The 22982-nt window shown below is 36.0% G+C and overlaps 1 protein-coding gene across 1 annotated transcript in view; it reads left to right on the top strand.

Moving 5' to 3' along the window:
- The window catches only part of CUNH1orf87 (chromosome unknown C1orf87 homolog), a 64693-nt gene that overhangs the window by 8954 nt on the left and 32757 nt on the right, over positions 1 to 22982 (top strand). The window contains 5 exon segments of the mRNA XM_039887778.1: positions 7693 to 7865; positions 7868 to 7919; positions 17020 to 17164; positions 17707 to 17970; positions 19544 to 19665. Of these exon segments, the coding sequence (XP_039743712.1) occupies positions 7693 to 7865; positions 7868 to 7919; positions 17020 to 17164; positions 17707 to 17970; positions 19544 to 19665 (756 nt within the window).

Raw genomic sequence — 22982 nt, 5'->3', positions numbered from 1 at the left:
AGTCCACACAGGTCAGATTTCTGCTGGGGAGGAGGCAAAGAACTAAGAGCAAAGAAACAAATCTAGCAGAGCAACAATATTTAAACTGGAAAAAAGTGGGAAACGATAAACATTCAACAATATAGGACTAGTTAAATAAACTCTCATATGTACATAACGAAATACTATTTAGACATTTACAATCTTCTTGCAGTGCCATTAAGTATTGATGTTTAAAGATACCTTGTTATATTGTTGACAGGAATTTTTTCAAAGATTACAAAATTGTGTAATTCTAGTTTGGTTTAAAAGCAAAACAAAATAAGTTCATTGTATGTATGTGGAAAATTTCTATAAAGAGATAAATACCTTGCCACATTTAGTTTAACAATTTATAATTTTAAGAAAGCACAGATTTATATTTGTATAGGACACTTTTGTAGGACTTGATTTTCTTAAAGCAGTTTTGCATTTACAGCAAAATTGAGAGAGAAGTACAGAGATAGCACATATACTCTTTTCCCCTACATATACATAGCCTCCCCCATTTTCAACGCCCCCCACCAGAGTGGTACATTTATTACAGCTGATGAATCTAGACTGACGCGATGTAATCATACAAAGTCTATAATTTAACGTAAGCTTCATTCTTGGTGTTGCACATTCTATGGGTTTGGACAAATGTATAACGACATGTAGCCATCATTATGGTATCATATAGAGTAGTTTCACTGCCCTAAAAGTCCTGTGCTCCATCTATTCATCTCTCCTCCTTTCTGACAGTACTTTTTAAAATCCATGATCTCTTTACATACCCCTGATTTAGTTCAACCTAATTAAAGAAAATAATATAGGAACAATTACTGTTCCCCATTCCCATAGACTATGTGGATGTATATAGAGAGTGGCATAGAGAGAGGAGATCTGTTTGTGCTGCATCTTTTCACAGTATGAACAGAAGACCTGGCTCAGAAACTATGTCTTAAAGCACTGAGATAACTGGTGAAGAGGCCAGGCAATTACACAATGATTTTGCTTAGACTTGCAAAAGCAAAACAGGGGAAAATGTAACTGCAAAAGACATTAAATTTCAAGCTGATAAAGGTTGGCTCATAGGTTTAAAAGCAGCACAGTCTGCAAAGCTCCTGGGTATAATCCACCTGAGAACATTGTGATGAAGCAATGCTTTGGTATTCTTTTCTGCAAAATTAAAGGTTCTGAAGAATTGTGCTTTATCAGAGATCTTTTTTTTTAATACTAATTAATCTGTTTTTTTTAAGTGGGTGATTTCTAATGCTTGTATTTATTGTTATTAGTAAATAACAGGGTAGTCAGATTACACTAACTCTCTTTTTATCTATGTAATAGACTTTCCTCAGTTTCTGTGTACCATACAACTTTGGTATTTTGAACTTTAGTTTTGCCTGTCAATAAAGAAAGGTTTGGGTGTCTAAAGAAAGGAACAATCCTTCTGAACTTGGGTAACAGGGAAATGTTGATAAAGGAGATAACACTTTCACTTATGACTAAAGTAAAATTACTATTTGTCAAGGGCTGACCAAGTGAGCACCAGACTCTGTGCTAAATATTTTATACGTCTTATCTTGATAAGTATTATTTTTTAAATCTCGCAGATGAGAGCCTGAAAATCAGAGATAAGTAACTTGCCAAAAGTCACGCAGCAAGTTATGTCTGAAGCTAGGATTCAAAATCAGTATTATGGAACGTAAAGTCAATGTCTTTAACCAGTATATTACCTGAAATTATGGGTAACTTTTGCACAGTTATGGAAAAGACTTTCCTTTGTCACTCCATATGATGTCGTTCCTCAAACTTTAATGGGCATAAAAATCACTTGAGATGTTTGCTAAGAATACAGATTTTCTTCTCCTGTTTAATTCTAATTTAATAAATTCAGAGTGATCCAAGTATCTGTTTTATAATCCAGCGCCCTGCATGATTATAACCCACCTTAGGTAGTCTGAGTTTCAATAGTTAGGAATCACTGTCATTTTCTCCAAGAACAAGCCCTTCACCCTATTTGGAGTATTTTTTCATCTCTTTTTTCTTTCAACTTCTATTTTATATGTCAATTCCTTCATGGAGTCATTTCCATCCTCCTTAAGCAGATCTGGCTTGAAATTCCTCTATGGTCCCATACCTCTTTTTATATACTTTATTTTTTCAGTTCTCACCTATTTTTATAAATTTAAAGATAACACAATCTGAAGACAATGAGTGGATTGTATGCCCACTACAATCCCGACTAAGAAGGTAGTAATGCATAGCTGAGTCAACAGAAGAAAACACCCATAATGTAATAACATCTAATGCTGTAGAATTGTATATAAAAGTGAAGAAGGTTGCAGAAGAGTAGGTATGTTGGGATATCATTTTTTTGCGAGTTAACAATATATCACACCAAAGAACAATTGCTGATTCAATTGGCTGCTAATTTCGCAGCCAAAATGACCCTAAATTTGAAAAATCATTTTTGTTATTCTGTGAAATAGTGTAGTGCAAATGCCATGAAAAATAAACTTTGGTTATTTTCACTGATGTCAGGATTTGGCTCAATGTTATAAAGAAAGAAATAAGGTATTTGGGGAATAACTTTGGAAATGTATTGAATTCCTTGTCCCTGGAAAGGTTACAAACCAAAACTGAATGATGTCCACTTTGGTGTTATTTAGAGGAACTTTAGGTCTAGGTGGGAAAGTTGACTAGATGTCTTTCTATGTTACTTTTTTATTAATATTTTAAAAGAATCACAATCTGTTGTTTAAAATAGACAGTTTGTATATTATGGGTGTAAAATTGAGGATTAATATAGAGGAAGGAGCATATGCTTTGGAGCCATACAGACCTGGATATGAGTCCTAGATCTGTACTTACTAGGAAGATGACCTTGGGCAATTTACTTAGCCTCTCTGTTCATTCATTGTCTCATCTGTCCAATGGCGATAATAATCCCTACTTTTTGAACTATTATTGAATTCAACTAATTGAATTATTATTGGATAACATGGAAGAACTTAGGCAAACTTGTATATGATAGCTGATACATAGAAGCATTTAGAACATGTTAGCTCATATAATTCCAATGATAAAGAATGATTCAGGCATAGGTTTGGGAGTTAAATTACTTTTAAATCTTTCTAAAACTAAATTTCTATGATAAAAATACATGGAACGGCTTCATGGCATAAAAAATAAAGAAAAGAAAATCCTCATACATCATCACAATAACATTTGCTACATTAGCACAGACTTCACATTATAGCTTCCCCATGGAGTTTGGTGAGATTTTCATTTGCACTCCCCACCCCAGTCTCATTTTATTTTTTATTTTGTTGTTGTCTTTTTTAAATAAGAAAAGTCTGGTTGTGTCAATTATCTGTTATTACTTCCAAATAAGAACATGCTTGCATTTACTGGAATTAGATCTCCATTCACTGTGTTGGCACAGTATACACCATCTTCTCCGGAGGGTCTGGGGCCTGTTAGATGGCACACAATTGGAAATTGGTGGCGTTGAGTTGCTGCCAAGGCTGGCAGACCTTTAAGATGGCATCTGGTGACCTTTTTGCTGAGCCCCTTGGGTCCTCCATTTGAGATTTGATGTTCACTGCAGGGGTGTAATCCAAATCAAATGTGAGATCTGGTGAGTTGGAGTTTCACGGGAGGTGGAGCCAATGGGCGAATCTCCACACTGCTTTGGGCAGAGGATGCTTCTAGATGCCTTTGTAATATTTCTAACCTGAGACTCTGAGCAGTAGTAGAGAGTGACAATAAAAGGCTGGTTTGCAGGAAGAGTCCAGTGTGAGAAAGTGAACAATTGGTTACTTTTCTCTACATTTATTTATCTTTCAGCAATACAGTTACCCTCCCTAAATGCTGTAGTTCCCAAGTGACACTAAACTCTCTAGTGTCCCACAGAGCATCCGCTGAGGTCAGAAGTACATATGAGGAAGCTAGATGTTTACTGCTTCCAAGGCAGTATTGATAGCATTTTCTTTATTCTTTTGAAATGGCAGATTTCTATTTTCAGTACTGCAGGTAAATAGCACACAAGTGTAGAAGAAAGAACTGTGAGTTCTGTGAACAGCATAACAACCAGTGTGTGTTGATGAAATGTTTGTGCTAACAACAGACACATGCCGTTTCTCAGCTGGGGAGTCATTTTCATGATAATTTTAAACTGCTATGTATGTTTTTTTTTTTTTTAAACAGCTTTTACTTTGAACAGATTTACCAGGTTATTTTTGGTTTTACATCTACTGTGGCTGTTTTAACAGACAGGCAGATACATTTCCCATTTCCCATACAGTTCCATCCTGAGACTGCCCATGGAAAGATTTTGACATAGTTAAAGCAAAGATGATTCATCTCCCTTGCCTTCATCCAGAAGTTAACTCTCTATCCCCATGTGCATTTTTGCCTTTAAATCCTGCACTTCGTGCTTTGGTTGCTTCCTCCTCTATTCTCTGCTTCTCACATAATTCCAAACTTCCATGGATCCTCTCCAGACTCCTCTACTGGCAGTAGGAACTTAGATGCAATCAGGTAGACTTAGGTTTAAATTCTGGCTCCACTACTGAAAATCCACGTAGAATAGACAAATCAAATTCTTTGACCCTTAATTCCTTCATCCTAAAATGAGAATAATATAGGCACCTACCTGTAGGGTTGATCTGATGATTAAATAAACAACTGTGTACAAATGGCTATAGTGTGCCTGTCATGGGATAAATGTTCAGTAATACCATTATTTTTACAACCAGTGCAGACTATGGTTACTTCTTTATGTTTGTTAATGCGATAAAATAAGTATATAAAATTATATATATTTCAGGTGTACCACATTAAAATTCCATATTTGTATATACCACAGTGTTCACTACTGTAAGTCTAGTAACCATCTATCACCAAAATTGATCTCTTTAACCCTTTTACCCTCCCTCTCAACCCCCTTCCCTTCTGGTAACCACCATTCTGTTCTTTTTATCTGTAAGTTATTGTTTTGTTTTGTTTGTTTGTATTTTTAGATTCCACACATAAGTGAAATTACATGGTATTTGTATATCTCTTCATCTGACTTATTACAATTATTTCTCTTATGAACTTCTGATTCTTTGTAACATTCATCTATATGCTAATTAGGTATGTTCCATATTATTTATATAAATCTTATGTCAATTTCTTTAAATACTTTATAAAAACATATATGTATATATGCATATCGTAAGTATACTCTCACTGAATTTTCACAAATGTAATACACCCATGCAACAAACATCCAGATTAAAAAACAGAATAGCACCAATATTCCAGAAGTCCCCTGACAATCCCTTCTGGGCTCTACAACTCCCTGAAAAAAGTAACCACTATCCAGAAGCTATCTATCTAACTTCGAGAAACAAGTTTATACCAGTTGTTAACTTTATTATATGTGTTATTTTTGGACAATCAAATGAAATTAAGTTTCTTGAGGTCAAGGACCGCATGTTATACATCTCTCACTGCAAAAACTATTTGTTAAATATACACTTTTCTTCTACTATCTTGTTCTATTGTCATTCAACTGCACCTATCTGACAAAGCCCCAGCTCTGAATGTGCCCCACTGTCTGCCTTGTTTGCATCTCCAAAAGGACTGCTGGGCAATCCCAGAGGAGAGCATGCATCTTTTTAGATTGATGTCACAAAATTGTAGTCTCCAGCCTTTAATGATCACTTTCGCCCAGTCAACCTTTCTTCTTTTTCTCATCACCTGTCTTCCACTCTTTATTGGAGCTTTTTCAAGCCAGCTACCCTTACTCAGACTTCCTACCCCAGGATTTCCACCTTGAGAGCCAACAGGTAACTATATTGTATTTATCAAAGAGAAAATTCAAGTTGTCAGCAATTTGATCAATATCCTGTCACCAAGTACAAAAATAAATTTGCTTACATTCTCACCTATCTCCCTACTAGTCAACTCAGGTTTCATTTCTGCCTCTGTTCTCTCAGTGATATCCCATTTCACTTTGTCAGAGTTCATGTTATTTTATCAATGATATTATCTCCATTTCTCTCACTCAGTTGGCTCTTTACCATTAGGATTTATGTGTGTTAAAGTCCCTACTATCTTTCAACAAGGTAATAACCAAGCCCTATCTGAAATCTATATTGTACCCCATCCCTCCCCTCTTAAAAGCAAACTTCTTCATAGAGGTCTTTATACTTAAGTTTCTTCTTTCCTCTCTTTCCTCAATCCACTCCAGTACCTTCATTATCTCACTGAAGCTCCTTTATCAAGATTCCTGATGATATCCTTATGGTTTAATTCAATGGACACTTTTCAGAGCTTACCCTTCTCAAGAGTACCTGAACTTCTGCTCTCTCTCTGGAATAAATGTAGGTGTCCCTCAAGAGTTCTTTCCTAGACCTGCTTTCCTTCTCATGCTGCTGCAACCAAGAGGTTTACTGTAAAAAAATATATATACATACATTTAAATTATTGCCCGTGCAATAATTTAAAGTACTGGAGCAACCATTTTATGTTCTGGTAACATGACATGCTTTAAAATGGATCCTTTTCATTGTATCAATAACAGCTAGAACTTATATAATGCCTTCTAGACATAAGGCATAACTAATTTTGAAATTTATTTTTCCTGGTTATAAAATATTGTCTCATATTAAAAATTTTAATAGTTTTATAAGATATAATGTGATATAATGTAATAGAGTGTAAAGGAATATCCTGAGTTCTACTACCCAGAGATTACTTACTGTTTATTCTGGTATATTTCTTTCTAAATATACTATATACTCTCACACATAAACACATATTATATACATGCATTTTATATAGTTGAGATAATTTTTCAATTATTCATATAACTGTACATTTTTGTGTGTCATTAAAATTATTCCAAGCTATTTTAATGGCGCTATACATTCTATCACATAAACACGGAATAAATAATTCAACATATCCACCCATTACTAAATATTTAGTTTTTAATTTTTCTACATTTTTTCCATAATATATCATCTTAAAAATTGATTTACTAGGTTAAAGAGTTTAAAGTTTCTGACACATGACACTTTTTGTCAGATCGCCCACTTTATTAATTATATCTATTTATATAGACATTAGTATCTGAGTTTTTTATTTTCAAAAGTTTTCTGTATTTAAAATGATAACGTAATTGTTTCAACTTGTCTTTAGTAATTAAAGTTGAATAATTTTTAAATTTTTATTTTTTGCATTTCTTTGAATCATTCCTACATTATTTTTTCCTTTTCTTTTCTCCATTAAATATTAAACTTAAATGGATAACTACTGAGAGAAAAAGAAGCCTCAAGGTGAGGAGTTGAGAGACATAGAACAGAACTGGTGCTGGCAAATTGCCTTGACTTTTTTTTTTTCTAGTTGCAAACACTGAAAACACCTGTTAGACTTGCAAGTAAAATATACGATAACCTTTAGGGTTTGTTTTTGACACTGCCATTACTTACAGTAAGGGAAAATAAAGCCTGAGAAGACAGTAACATGGTCTCTCTATAGTAAATGATCCATAGGCAAATAACCAATGTCCACCTCTTCATTCTACCGTGCTGAGTTACTGCTGTTCACACCAACAAACACCTTCTATTTCTTATGCAGTCTACTGAATACAGATCTGCCTTGTGAGTAACAAAGTATAAAACCGTTTCTTCACAGCAAGGAGAATGAGAATGTGAAGGCAGAAACTCAAAGAGCGCTCCAGAAATCTGTGACTGGTAACGCAAGGCAGATGAGCAAAGACCCCCCAGCTCCTAATAGTCCCTCTGATCATCAAATTAATCATGACCCAGATGACGTGGAAGACAGCAAACACCAGGAGAATAACCGAAACCAGAAAACCAGAAACTTCAAATGGGAGCACTCAGTAGCAGATTTCTGGATGGCAAAGTGAGTGACAAACACCTGAGCTTTTCTTGGTTGATTGACTAGTCAGGAAAATTCAGAGTTAAGATAGAAACATAGATTTATACTAAGACACACACGTACTAATGGTAATTAATATATTTCACATAACGTAGAATTTTTCAATCTGAAAATGAACTGTGAGGTCATTTTGTATATTGCACCTTTGTTGACCACCAATTGAGTTGGTCAACCTAGTCTATCTGTGGCTAACTCAGTGATGGTCATAATAGTGCTTATTGTCATCATACATGGAAATTTGTGGTATATTGGAGGGGGAGGGCCTGTCTGCTTTAATTTTATAGGGAGAGATTATTTAATTTCAAAATCCAGTGCAATCATACAGATATCAAAAATTTATCAGCCCCAAACTATCTGGATAGAAACATATATGACTGTACTCTGTTAAGAATCAACAATCCACAACAAACTAACTTGATAATGATGAATTTAAATTACTAGTAATTTGTACTTTAAAAACAAGAATAGTAGCAAATGAAAACTGGATACAAATCAAGACAAAACTAACAATTCATTGATAAAGTACCATCTCCAAAAAAATTTCAGAAATTGCAATTAAACGGATACATAGAGGAGTTTTGCAGTGCTGCCAAGCATTAAGTGACAGCCAAATGTTTTAGTAGAATACTGACTTGGAGTCTGCAGTAAACTCAACCATAACTACTTTTAGTTTATAATTTTAATCACCTCTACTAAATCAGATACTAGCTAGCTTTTAGTCCTGTGAGAAAATAAAAGCCTATGGATTTGTGATCTTTTGCTCATAAGAACTCTAAAATAAATAATTGAGTGGTTCACAACCCACCAATGGACCTCAGACCATACTCTGCAAGGTCTACTTGAATACTGGGATCCAGAAATAAAAGTGACTTGCCTAAAATGTCAGAGGCATAGCCTACATCGGAACTTGGGCTTCCTAATCCCCAAGTTAATGTGTTCTTTTGGCTTTCTCATAAAGAGTCCTTGAATTTAGGGCCTGCTTGGAACAGAACATAATACATCTGCAGAAGTGAAATAATCTATTATGAATTTCTGAAGATCTCTGAGTTTTTACCTAATTTTGACTCTGGCATTAATATATTTGTTGTTGTTGCTCCCCAAGGAGGACCTTGGGAAGAATACTACAATTATAAAACACTTTATTATTGCTGATTGCTTTCAGGTAAATTTTATCATTTGCTTCTTGGAATTAACCTGTGAGGTTATTTCTATGACTATGGTATAAACGATAAAACCGAGACTCAGAAAAGTTAAAGTGACTCATAAGTGTGCAGATAATATACTTTCCCAGGTTTTTTTCTTCTTAAATTTTTTATTGATAGTTCTAATTATAAAATACTACATACTCATGTAGAATTTTGGGAAATAGAAAGAGAATATAAGAAGAAAATAAAACTCAACTAAGAAAAAATAGTTGTATATTTTCTTCTTTCCCCCATATATAGATATAGAATGAGAGTCATGAAATATCTACTCTTTGTTATGCTGCTTGATTCACCTCCTACTGAGAATTCTCCCCGTGGCTTCAAAAAAATTCAGCCTAAGCATTGTCTTTAATGGCTTGATGAGAGTCAAACTCAGAACTAACACTTAAATAACATTTACTATGTTCCAGGTGCTATTCTAAGCTCTTTACATATATTAATTTACTATTCCCAAACACCCACTGAAGTAGAACTCTTATCATCTTCCATTCATAGATGGAGGAACTGAGAAAAAGAGAGTTCAAGTGCCTTGCCTGGATCATAAGGCTGAGAAGTAATAGAGCCACAGCCGAAGCCCAAGTTCTGTGTCCTTAATCTCCAAACTGCATTTATTCCTTTACAGAGATATAACATGACTCATTTAACTAATTCATTATTGGTGGGGATTTAAGTCATTTTTAGGTTTTCTCTTATAAATAGAAATTTGTTTTTTAACACTCCTCCTTAACCATATCGAGCTGCCCATTCCTGGTGCAGACTCTGCATTAGCCTATATTATAATGGGCAGAATGTTCACTGGGTAAGCTGTTCTTAGACCACCATAGTCTGGATTCTTTCCTAGCTCTGTAGAGCCAGAAGGAAATGATGTGCTCCTCCTCTCCCAAAAATCAACAAGGTTTTCTTGTAGGAGACTCAGCAGGGTTAACATCTAGCCACCAAACATAGCAAGGTCTCAGGGGAGATGTGGGGTCTAATCGGTTCTGTCTGCCAAGTGTGTGGCAATGGCTTGCCAGATGGCAGCCCACTTGTCTGGTACAGAGACCCTCATTACCACCTTGACTAAGCAGTAAATGGAATCCTGCCTCAGTGAAAAAAGCAAACCAATCAGAACTTCTTCTAGAGCCTCATTCCTCACACATAGATGAAAATAAGCTTTTCTGCCTGGGAAATAACAGGCAATCTGGACTGGCTGAATTTGCTCCAAAAGAAAAGTTGCTGATAAAGACTAAGCTAATATGGGTGAAGATAGGCAAGTGTGAAACTCTTTTCTAAATTACAGATCAGCTTTGAAGAGTATCATTAGTAGGAGGTAAGTAAAGCTGAAAATGTTAAGCAAATCCATCATTTCACATATCTGAGAACAGTAAGATATCTTAGAAATCAACAAGTATGAACCTTCATTTACACGAATGAAGCATGAGAGGCCCAAAGAACTTAATGATTTGGTTCAAGGTCTCACAAGAGCCTGGCTCTTCTTACTACCAGGCCTAGGATCTTTCTGTCTCCAAATTCTGCTTCTTAAGTGTCTTTGAAAATATATATGTTGTTTACATTGTTTCTCAGGATCATCAGCTCTGCCTTCTCTCAGAAAACAAAAAAGAATGAATGTGTGACTAACAACAAACGCAGCAGTTTCAAAAGTAAAATTAGAATGTGCTTTTTGTATCTGGCAGCATGAAAATGAAAGTGTTAGTGCTTTAATTTTAATAATTATCACAATTGATCAGTAGTGTGTTCTTTTCAAAGCCCTTTTGTGTGTTTGATCTTGCTTATTCTCTACAATAGCCCTGTGAGATAGATGGAGGCACATGATGTTTTCTCATTTAATAGATGAACAGAAAGATGTCAAGGACATTACCACTTGGCTATACATTAGCGGCTCAGATTCAACATATTCAAAGCAGAACCTGTGGTCCTGCTCTTCTTCTTGTGGTCTGTGTCTCACAGAATGGTCTCACAGCTCTCCAAGTTGCACCAGCAAGAAACCTGGACATGATTTCCTCCTCTACCTCTCCCTAACTCTAATATCCAACTAATCACTGAGCCCTTTAAATTATACCTCCTCCTGTCTCTCAAAAATGCCCTCTTATATTTCCTCTGCCATAATCCTAGTCAGACCACCATTATACCTTGGCAGGGAGATTTTAATTATCTTCAAACTGGTTTACTTTTTCTACGCTTTCCTCTCTATATTGGTCAGATATTATCATAAAATTTCTGTGTAACAAATTATCTCAATATTCAGTGGTTTATAATAACAATAATTTATGATTACATCTGCAGATGTGAACTAAGGCAGCATTTACTCATTTCACTTGCACCTTCCTAGGCTTGGCTCCAGACTGTAAATTTGGTTCAGGTCTACTCTGTGTTTTCCTTATTGTTCCGAAACAGTGGGCTCTTCAAGGCAAGTTTTTCTTAAGTTAATGAAAACATTTCAAGAGGACAAACTCAACCACATTGCTCAACCACGAGTACATTTTACGTCTTTGCTTGTGTCATGTCCACTAACATCTCATTGTCAAAGGAAGCCAGATGGCCAAGCATAACACCAATGAGACAGGAATATATACGTTGCCTCTTTTAGGAGGAATTGATCAAGTGTAACCCCTACTTCAAACATTTAAAACCATTGTTTAATTCTCATTGCCCTAGTACAAAATTCAAACTTCCTGACTTACTATTTTAACTCAGTTCTGTCTACGCTCTACTTCCCTTCCATCCTCACCTTTCACTAAACTGAACTTCAGTTTCCCTAATAGAGTTTTGTTCTCTTTTATCTCCTATACTTCTTCCATGTTATTCCTTTTTATGTGTGAAAGTCTCTTCCCTCCATCTTTATTTAACTCCTAATTACCCTGTGGTCTCAACTTAAATATCAGTTCTACTAAGAAGCATCATGGTCTCATCACCAAGACTGAGGTGCTTTTCCTAATGTACTTTTAAAACAATCTGTGTATAACCCTATAGTAAATGTTGTTATATTATCAAAATAGGCTGTTTCCTTGCGTATCCCCTTCAACAAGTCTTCAAGTTCCATGAGAATAAGAATGTATTGTTCTTTGTTGTTTCTAAAACTCTCTCTCTACATAGTAACCCAAATCCAACATCTCATTTAATGGAGCACTGCTAGAGGCTTTCAAATTAGAGTCTGGAGGAAGTCAAGTATATTATTATTTTTACTGGTTCTTAATACTACATTGGAGGTATTAAGCCAATGTAATTAAACAAGAGAAAGCAATTATAGGCATAATAGAGAGGAAGAGAAAAATTGTTTTCATATGATAAGACTATGCACTTAAAATCTCGAAACAGCTAATGAAGAAACTACTAAAATTAAGAGAATTTGACAAAACAGTTATAACATCAATATACACAAATCAATGCCTTCATACATATAGACAAGTTAAATGTCCAGACATAAACTTAAGGAATGTTCAGACCTTTATGAGAAAAAATGCAAAACACTCCTGAAAGACACAAGAGATTTGAACAATGAAAAGTCATGCTATGTTCTTATACAGAAGAAGTTATCATCATCAATCTCTTATCAAAATCCCAAAGATTTTTTTTGCTGAAATACAAAAACTCATCTCAAGGGTCCCTAAAAAAGAAGAACAAAGCTGGAGGACTTACATTTTCTAATTTCAAAAATAACTATAAAGTTTACAATAATCAAAACAGTATGGTATTGGCATAAAAACAGATAAGTAGACCAACTGAAAAGGATAAGGAGTCCAAAAATAAAACCTCACATAAATGGCCAAATGATTTTTTACAAGGGTGCCATGATTCAATGGTAAAAAATGGTCTTTTCAGCAAATGGTAGTGAGAAAACGAAATATCTACATGCAGAAGCATGCAGTTAGACCCTTATCTAACATATACAAAAAAAATAACTCAAATGGATCTATGACTTAAATGTAATATCTAAAATTATAAAACTCTTAGAAGAAAAAATAGGGCAAAATCTTTACATTAGATCTGGCAGTAATTTCTTAGATGTTACCCCAAAGGCATAGGAACCAAAATTTAAAAATTGGATTTCATGAAAATTTTTAAGTGTTGTGCATCAAAAGATATTATCAACAGAGTAAAAAGGCAGCCCACAGAATGGGAGGACTCATATACAAAATAAGAGGTTATCATCCAGAATATAGAGAAAACTTCTAAAGCTCAATAAGAAAACAAACATTCCAATTTGAAAATGAGCGAAGGAATTGAATAGACATTTCTCCAAAGAAAATAAACAAATGGCCAATAAGCAAATGAAAAAACATTCAATATAACTATTCATTAGAGGAATGCAAATCAAAACTACAATGAGATACAACCTCATAGATACAATCTACTAGAACAGAATAACTATTTAAAAAAAAAATTAACAAATGTTAGCAAGGATGTGAACTGAACTGAAACACTTGTGCACTTTTGGTAGGAATGCAAAATGGTTATAGCCACTGTGGAAAAGAGCATGAAGTTTTCTCAAAAAAATTAAAAATAGAACTACCTTATGATCCATCTATACCACTTCTTGGCATGTACTCAAAAGAATTAAAGGGAGGGTCTCAAAGAGATATTTGTACACCCATGTTCATAGCAGTATTATTCATAGTAACTAAAATAGGGAAGCAACCCAAATGTCCATCAACAGAAAAATGGGTAAAATATATATGCATACAATGGAATATTATTCATTATAAAAGCAATAGGACTTTTCAAATATACATTTGACTTCCACAATGTAACTACTTCAAAATAGTCTTATTTATAAGCAATCTTTTAAAAAGACTTGTTTATACTACCAATATGCAAGTTCCAACAACCCAAGAAGAGTTACTAAATCTGTGTTTAATTTCTGAGCTTCATTTGTACCGATTCTTTTAGGCAAACATCATAAAACAAGCATTGCTCGGAAGTCATTTCAGACTATTGTGCCATCCCCAAGTAGTATTTTGTGATGTGAAGTAAAGCAAATGAGAGAAACTGCTAGCATCGGAGATTTTATAGATACTGTGGCAACTCCTGAAGTCAGAAACATGGTGATTCTTAATCAAAATTTTTCATTTTATTTTGACATTTTGGGGACACCTTTTGCTTTTGAAAAATAATAACCAAGGTGATTTATATCACTGATTTATATGAATGATTTATATCCCTGAAGGGACAGATCTGAAGCTAGCGTGCACTTGGCCTGAACAAGACATCACCATTCTGACACTGTTTATTAGTTCTCAGATTTGGTGCTGTTCTTAATACTGGGAGTTCTGGCCTATATAAAGTTCACACTCTGTTGGAGGGAGATACACAAAAAATTAAAAAATAAATATACTACAGTTTTAGAATTTGTAAAATGTTTAAAATACATTGTAATGCTCATTCTTCACATCGGTCCTGGGAGTAAAATACATTTTTCCCTTTCATAGGTGTGTCCATAAAACTTAGTCTGTGACATCTAGGCCAGAAGATCTTGAGGGCAAGAATTATACCTGTCTTATTCACTTGTACCTGCAGAGCTGAAAATAAAAATACTCAATAAATAAATTTTGGTGCTTAAATGAGAGGCAAGGGGGCTAAAAAACACCTTGACCCCATTAGAATGATAAAGTATTGATAATGCTTCTTTAGAATACTGTAATACAGAAGTGTACCAAATTCTCAGAGGCAGAAAAATACATATGGCTGAAATGGAAATATTTTATATTTAAAGTAATTTTCAAAGAAACATTGTTCTGAGAACAATGTGTCTGAAATACCTAACTGAATACTTTATAGAATGAAACTGCTTTGTGGACTGAATGTGAAATCTCTCTTACCCTAGTGCTGTGGTAAAAGTCAAGGTTCAAATCTTATCTGCACAATTTACTAGGGAGTAAATTTTAGACAATTCTGACCTAGTCATAGCTCTGCTGAAAGAGTTTCCATAGCTCCCCCTTGCCTTCAAAGTACAGCACAGATGTTAATAAGACTTAAGTCTATTCACCACCATTCCTCTCACCTTCTTCTGCAGCCTTGTCTTTTGCCTTTCTCAAAACTTAAACTATGCTCTGAAATCACCCAACCCTCTCTTAAGCCCATGTGCTATCTATAAAATTTTCAATGTTCAGTTTCCTCTTCTTGTACTCTTCTCCTCCTCCCTTACCACACAATTAGCCTATTCAAATTGGTATCTAACTCATCATTCAAGCCTAGACTTAAATATCATTGCTTCCAGACCTGGACCACCAAAGTCCAGGTTAGATGGCCCTGTGAACTGTTCAGATAGTGGCCCTCTTTCCATATTGTACTGTCACAGTTGTTTGCTGTGCCTCTATCTGCAAACTCTGTGAGCACAGTGGCCAGATGTTTTGTTCACTGTAGGACCTATCATAGTGCCTGGCCCAGACCAGGCGAAACTTAAGTATTTCCTAAATGAAGGAATAAAGTTCCTTAACTTCTGCAAGCTTTGGCTTTCCAAATATAAAAGGGTGCTAATAGTACCTATCTTATAGGGTTGTTGTAAGGATTAAATTGAATGACATAGACAAAGCACTCATATGGTGCCTTGTAAAGAGTATGTGCCCAAAATTTTAAGTCTTGTTATTCTTATGTCTATTCTAGAACTCTCTGCCACTCTTGCTCACTCTGCCAACTCTAGAGAGCCTCTTGATTTTTCTCATGCTTCATGACTATAAAGCAGCTGTAGGCTGCTATCCACACTGATAGGTTATTCAACATGGCTACCAATTGAGTACACTCAGTTTTCAGTGAGTCCTTCTGATAATGTCTCCTTTTAATTATCTGATATTAAAAATAACCATGTGTCTTGATTTGTACCTGGAATTTTATTTTAATCAGTTATGGCAAGTTGACGGATATAGAGGCAACTGCCTTTAAAAAAGAGTTTATTGTTTACATTCCTTAGGAAAAGGGGGTATATGACATTACACAGGGCCACATAGGAAAGCACTAAGGTAAATCAAGAGGTGCAAGTGAGGGGAAAGCACAGGACCCAGTCTTTATTGGGGTTTCCCTGAGAGAGGCAGGGCAGGGTAAACAGATTAGGACTGGCTAGTTTGAATAATCCCAGGAGACTTTGGGCATATGGGCTGTCCCTAGTTGTCTGCTTTCTGGACTTGGGTTGATTTCAACAGAAGAAATATTGGTTTTGTGTCTGAGAATTAGATAAAGGTGGTGGTTGGGGATATACAGACTCAGGATTGGTTGCTTTGCATATGAACAGTATATTAGCAGGCAGCTGTTTACTATCTCTAAGAATTAGTTTGGCCTGGGAGGGATAGTCTCTTCCAGCCAACAATGTCCCCCAAGATGTCAAACCATCAGAAAATAAAAAGCATGATTAATACACCATACTCCATGTCAAGAGGAAATGGGATTTCATCATTGACCCCTGTTCCATCATTTATTCTATTATAATCTTTAATAACATTGCTCTGTGGATATCATAGTCTGGGTTTTTAAATGCTTCTATTCCATTCTAAACAGAGCTCACAATTGCCTTTGCTGCCCTTCCTCTAAAACAGCCTAAGGATATCCTTATTGTTAATAAGAACTCTATATTTGCCTATAAACACCTCACATTCTGCTTTTCCTTTGTCACGAACACCTGTCTTGTACAAATGAAATGATAATTGTTAATATATTTGTCAAATGTGTTAATTATGTAATGCTGAAATTGATGTTGAGGTAAGCCTTCTTCTTTGGAGACTCAATGATCCAATGACTACATGGGCTGAAGTCATTTGGAACTGGGAATATGTTTTAAGAAATTGGCTGGCTTGCTCATATTTTCCCTTCTTTCCTCTTTCTCTTCCCCTCTCCCTTTCTGAGTCTTACTATCATTTCTTTGTTTCTTTAAAATTCCCAACCAGGCAAATGTCCATTGCATCTCTGTACCAACTGGAGACCAATCCCTGTCCTACATCCATGGCCTTCCCAGGAGAAACTTGAGAGACTGGTCCTTGGAACAGATGGCAAGGGGTGGCTCTGACCAACCAGAGGTGTGTATACTTAGAGTTGCTGGGTGGTTTCCTATTGTGGATGAAGGATATTTTTAATTGACTGTATATTTGGATGTAGAGCAGATAATAAGACAGTGAGAATGGACTAGTGGATACCAGACTCCATATGTCCAACCAGCTTTCTAGGAAGTTTCTCCAGGAAGGTTCCCAAATGTCTCAACTAAACTTTTCTTCTTCCTCCCATCTTCCTCCTCTCATATCCAATGGGTGTTTAAGATTTCTTATTCTAAATTCTCTTATAATCAAGAAGTTACTTTGTAAACAACAGATGATATATACCTTAAAGAGCCTTCTAACAGAGTTATGTACTTTGAAGTGATATTCTCCTGAAGAAGGTCCTGAGGTATTGTAAACTAATAAATACACCCAAATACTTACCTTTAGGTGTTACTAATTCATCCTATTCTAGGATAGGCCTGAAAGTGAATGATACCAGCCCTTATAGGCTTCTGCTTCCTTGTATTAGCCTACAGCCATCATTATTTTAGAGCCGAGTTAATTTGTTGTTGTTGTTGTGTCAGGATATTGCCCAGAGGCCAACTGGAATGACTAAAGAAGATACTTTTCTTCTTGCCCTGGTCAGAAGAGAACTCAAGTCATGCTCTTTGAGTTCTGGCTTATTAGACAGGCTTGAGAAAGAGCTGAAGATCCTAGATCCCACCTTTTCAGGATTTCTTCTTCAATCTCAGCTGAGCCACCTCTTCTTGAGGCATGAAGTCCCTCTACAGTTACCAACAATCAAGATCCTCTGCCAGAGATTTTCTAGAAGGGGCTCTCCTGAAATGGTATGGCCACCTTGCTATTTTAAATGCGGGTTCCTTTTGTTTATTTTACTTGAACCAACCAAAGTAATAGAATTAAAAAGCAAGTTTCTTTCTTGAATATAACCTTTACTATTGACTCCTAAGATACAAAGCTTATTTATATTCAGATGTATAAATCTCTGGTCTGAATAGACCAGAATATAAAATAAATTTAGGTCTCTTAGTCCTGCTTAATTTCTCTTTAAAGGGCTTTCCTATCTCAACTTTCATTGTCCATTCTTAACATTATTGGAATACTTACAGATTTGAGATAATGGGCACACTTAAGTCCACTTACAAGCTAATCCATCTGTAAATTTTAAGAAAAGACTGGAGAACTTGACTAAGATATATCATGATAGTTCTTAGAGAGTTAGAGATGAGGGGTATCTTTCTTTGAAATAGAACTCATTAGGAAACTGAGACCCAGAAGGGTTAAGGAACTTTCTCAGGGCACCCAGAAAATTGCTGGAAGACTCAGGGCAGACATAAAGATTCTCCAATACAAAGGCAGTGTTCTTTCTCTGACTGCACTTCCCAAGCTCACACTTGTGAGTGAACACAAAGAACGGTCCAAGTGTAGGCAAATTCAGGGAGCTAGTGGAAAATATCCTAAAATAGGAAGAAGTAATATCACTGGGTAAATAATTAGTGAGCATGTATTGATAGAAAACTAGACAAAAAAAAAAAAATTAGACCAAAACCAACCTCATGGAGATAGGCTAAGGATTTAGTAACAGAAGTATTTAGCGATACAATGCTAACATATTAGCACAACCTCTATGACTCTTCAGTTCAATCAAATTTTCTACCCTGAAACCTACTTATACTGGAGATCTTATATCTCCTCCACTGCCACCCCTTCCACTGCTCTTCAGTTGTCTGTCCATCACTGTTCCTAGGATGTCATCCAGCTCAGCAATGGAAATGGATGACATTCCTTCAGTCCTTCTCTATATAAAAAAAAGCCTTGAGTTTTTTTTTCATTTAGCTTAATAAAGCCTTCTCCCCAAATAATCTGAATATACATGCTGAATATATCTAAATATAAGCATATGTTATATAAAGTATGTAATAGATGTGAGTGAGAGAAAGAGAGGCTAGAGGCTAGGTTATGATGTAGTAACAAACAGCCTCAAAGTCTCAGTTGCTTAAAACAACAAAAGCTTTTTTCATTTACATTTCTGTAATGAGTTAGCCACAGGCTCTTCTCAGTACTGTCACTGTCATAGCTCCAAAATCCAGGCGCTGATGAAACAGACACTCTGAAATATTTTTGGACATGATGGCAGAGAGGAAAAATGAGAGATCTGGAGGGTCTCACGCGAGTTTAATCCTTTACCCAGAAGTAGCACATGTCACTTCTGCTCACAACTCATAGGCCAGAACTGGTCACATGGCCCTATCCAACCAGGAAATACAATTTCACCATCTATCCAGAAAGGAGAATAATAGGACTATTTGGTAAAAAGCACTAATAAATTTCCAAACACATTTTATCTCAGCAGACCTCTTTCCCTTACATGTAAATTAAATGAGCATATTTAATTTTCAGGTGAATTATGAAAAGCTACTCTGGTTTTTAAAAGTTGCAGCTTCAGATGATCCACAGCAAAGCAAACAAGTTGTGGACAGCAACCTGAAGAAAACTGAGGGTGGTAGCCATCACAGCAAAAGGTACTTTTCTCTGTCTTTGTGGGCATACTATCCCTAGACTTCCAGAGCTGGCAGGGATCTTGGAGGCCAATTACTCTAAAAGCCCATCCAATGCAGATCCATTTTGCTCTTCACCGACACTTGGCTTCTATTTGTAGTTCTCTTTCTCTATTGTACATAGGTTGGCACAGAAAATTATTTGCAGAAATGGCATGTGTTTCTTAACATCAAGAGTGTCTTTTTTATGCAGTTGTCATGTGAAAATGAAAAACCTCATTATGAAATAAGAAATAATTGCGTACTGGTGCAGAGCTAATCTAGAGTGTGATTCCAGAAATCTGTTCAGTCAGTGAACTCCTGGACTACTAGCCAACAAATGTTTGAGGTACAAGCATCGATAATTCCTTTACATAATCTCAGGGAAAATAAATGACCAAAAGTAAAAATAGGATGTGAAGATTATCTTTAGAGATGAGACACTGTAAAGCATGATAGTTTCTGCATTCTCCAAGAAAAATGACCAAAGTGCAGTGATTAGGAGCATAGCCTCATTGCCAGAAGTCTGGGCTCAATCCCGATCTCTGCACAAAGGAGCTTTGTAACTTTAGACTAGTCACTTACCCTCTCTGTGCTTCCATTCTAAGAAAAACTGTAAAATGGGAATAATAAACTTCACTGAACTCCAGAGATTTGTAACAATGACTGAGTTAATTAATACAAAGTTCTTAAAAACAGTGCCTGGTACATAGTAAATGCTATATAAGTATTTGTTACTATTTTTAAACTACCTTTCCAGAAGACACTCTCTTCAGTTACATATGTGACATAATGACTAAGTGCCATGGCATACAAATTTATATCTTTACTCTAGGAAAAAGGTAGTTTTCTGTAAAATGTCCCTAGGCCAAATGTTAGACTTAATTCCCTTCTCCAGGGTGCCCTTTTTGATTCTGGTACTTCATTCAACAAATATTCATTGAAGAGCAGCTGTTTGCCAGGCACACTTTGCTGGGCACAGTGAATTTAGAAGTTGGCAAGGCTCAGTCTCTCCTTTAAGGGCTCATAGTCCAAAGAAAGTGATACTGCCATGTGGATATGCCAGGCAAATCTCACTCTGGAAGTAACTGTCCTACTGACAGCCATAAAGTCCTATACATTTTTAATAATCAACAACCACACTGTATAATACAGATTATGAGATTTGGCCCTTGAGAGCTAATACACTATGCACTGGAAAACATGGCCACTCATTGGCAGATATAGGTCTTATGATTCCTAGACAGGAAGCCTGTCCTGAGCCATAGGCTAGAATATATCTCTTTACCGAATGGCCCCATAGTCTTTCCCCTTCATAACAGACATTGTATTTGTAATTATTTATTTGATAGTTGAGGTTAGGGATAGTGTCTGTCCTGGCCAACTCAGCGTCTAGCATAGTTCTAGCATAGTTCCTGACACATGGGAAATGTTCGGTAAACATTTATTAAATGTAATTGGCACTTCCAGTTATTCAAAGAGCTTGCATCATTTCACATGAAGGGACATCTGGATATCTAGCCTATAAAAAGGTACATAAAGAGATCATTTTGAACTCCTCAGAGAAGGTGCTGGTTTACACAAACCAGACAGTGTGTATGTGTAGAAGCGCAGGACTGATGGCCTGTAATGAATCCAGGCTCTTTTTTAATTAATGTGCTGCTCAGGAAAATGCCCTCTCATTTCTGTCAGGTAGAGCTTTTAATGAGGCAGCTCTGTGATGTTTAAAAAGCCTCTAGCATCACCAGTGGGAGCAGGAGTGGCAACAGCTCTCACCACCTAAGTTGGACCAGATGAAATTGACTCCTGCAGCAGGTTTTCTAAGAAACCCCACCAAACACAGTATATGGGATTCATACAACACCTGCCCATTCAGCTAGGGGCTGCCCTACTGAGCTAGGGGCCAGAGACTAATGAACTTCTATCTCCAAAAACTGGTGTGAGAAAAAAAAAAGAGGAAGGAACACTTCTGATTCAAATCTGGGACAGGTACACCTGATTGGCAAGGCCACAGTCATATACCCTAAGCAGCAAAGAAAAGCTGATAAGCAAATAGCTGGCATTTTCCTCTGCTAAAGTAAGAGGCAGACTCCTGAGCTGGGGAACTCCTTGAAAGGAAGAAGGGTGCAGAGCTAGGTAACCAAAACATAGATAGTCACTTCTCCTTTCCTGTATCGTGCTTTTGGAAAATATTCACTATTATTAAATAGTTCAGAATGGTATAGTTTAGAGCCAAAACTCAAGTAAGAGTCACAGAGGAAAAAGAAAATACAATACGACCTTTAGGAAAAATTAAATACATCCAAAAATAATCAATTACACATACTGTACAAGATCTGGAAATAGTAAGGAACAAAGTAGATTTGACCCACTTCTTATGGAGCAATCTGCTTCGGAGGTCAAGCATGAAACAATGACCAAAGAAATAAAGAGGCAACCACAATTCGAGGGAGACATAAGGAAAAGAACAAGGAATTATGAAAGAGTTTATCAAGCAGAGGGTGCTAGAGCACCATGAGGACCTACTGTGAGCATCAGTTCCCAAGTCCTCATTCAGTGACATATTGGTAGCTTGAAATCAGCCATGGTGGGCATATTTATACATGAAAATTAGAAATGCTCCAAGTTAGGACTTTATCTTGAATTGTTGGTTGTTAGAGCTTTACCAAGAACACACTGAAAGCAAACCGATTTATATGAGTGGAGGATAGAGGATGTCATAGAATGTCCCTCTAGGGAAATGGTGCTTAAGTTGAGATAATGGAAATTACAAAAAGCTTCACTGTAGAGAAGATAGGTCAGCCAAATCTGGAAAGACACATATCTTTGAATGTTAAATGAGTAAATATCTCAAACTAGTTTCATAAAATAAATGACTAACATTTTATCACCCTGGTATTTTTCACCTGCTATATAAAGTAACAATAGCCAGATAAACTGTCTGAATAATTACATATATTAACATGCCACATGGTAAGTAAGTAATTACTCTCAAATATTTTCTGGGTTTTCCAGATACAAACAGCAGATTTATGGATAATGCAGGAAGTTCACCTGGTTTAAAATTTCCTTCTATATAGGTTCCCTGGTTACAGCGCTCTAACAGGGTCTGCTTTGCTTGTGACAATGTACCATTTAGAAATTTGATTATCCTGCGCTTTAAAAAGTAAAATCAAGTAAGTAAAGTAAACTACTAAGTCACTCTGAATTTTTTCTCTCAACCTGGAAAAATGAGAGAATGGAATACAAATTTTGGTCTATGTTCTAGTTGAATTGATTGGTTCCTCCTGGAAGAGACCGTA

This window comes from Pteropus medius, unplaced genomic scaffold (genome assembly GCF_902729225.1).
Source record: "Pteropus medius unplaced genomic scaffold, Ma_sr-lr_union100, whole genome shotgun sequence".
NCBI lineage: Eukaryota > Metazoa > Chordata > Mammalia > Chiroptera > Pteropodidae > Pteropus > Pteropus medius.
Note: the sequence above shows the minus strand (reverse complement) of the source record. Positions and strands in the feature narration are given on the sequence as shown.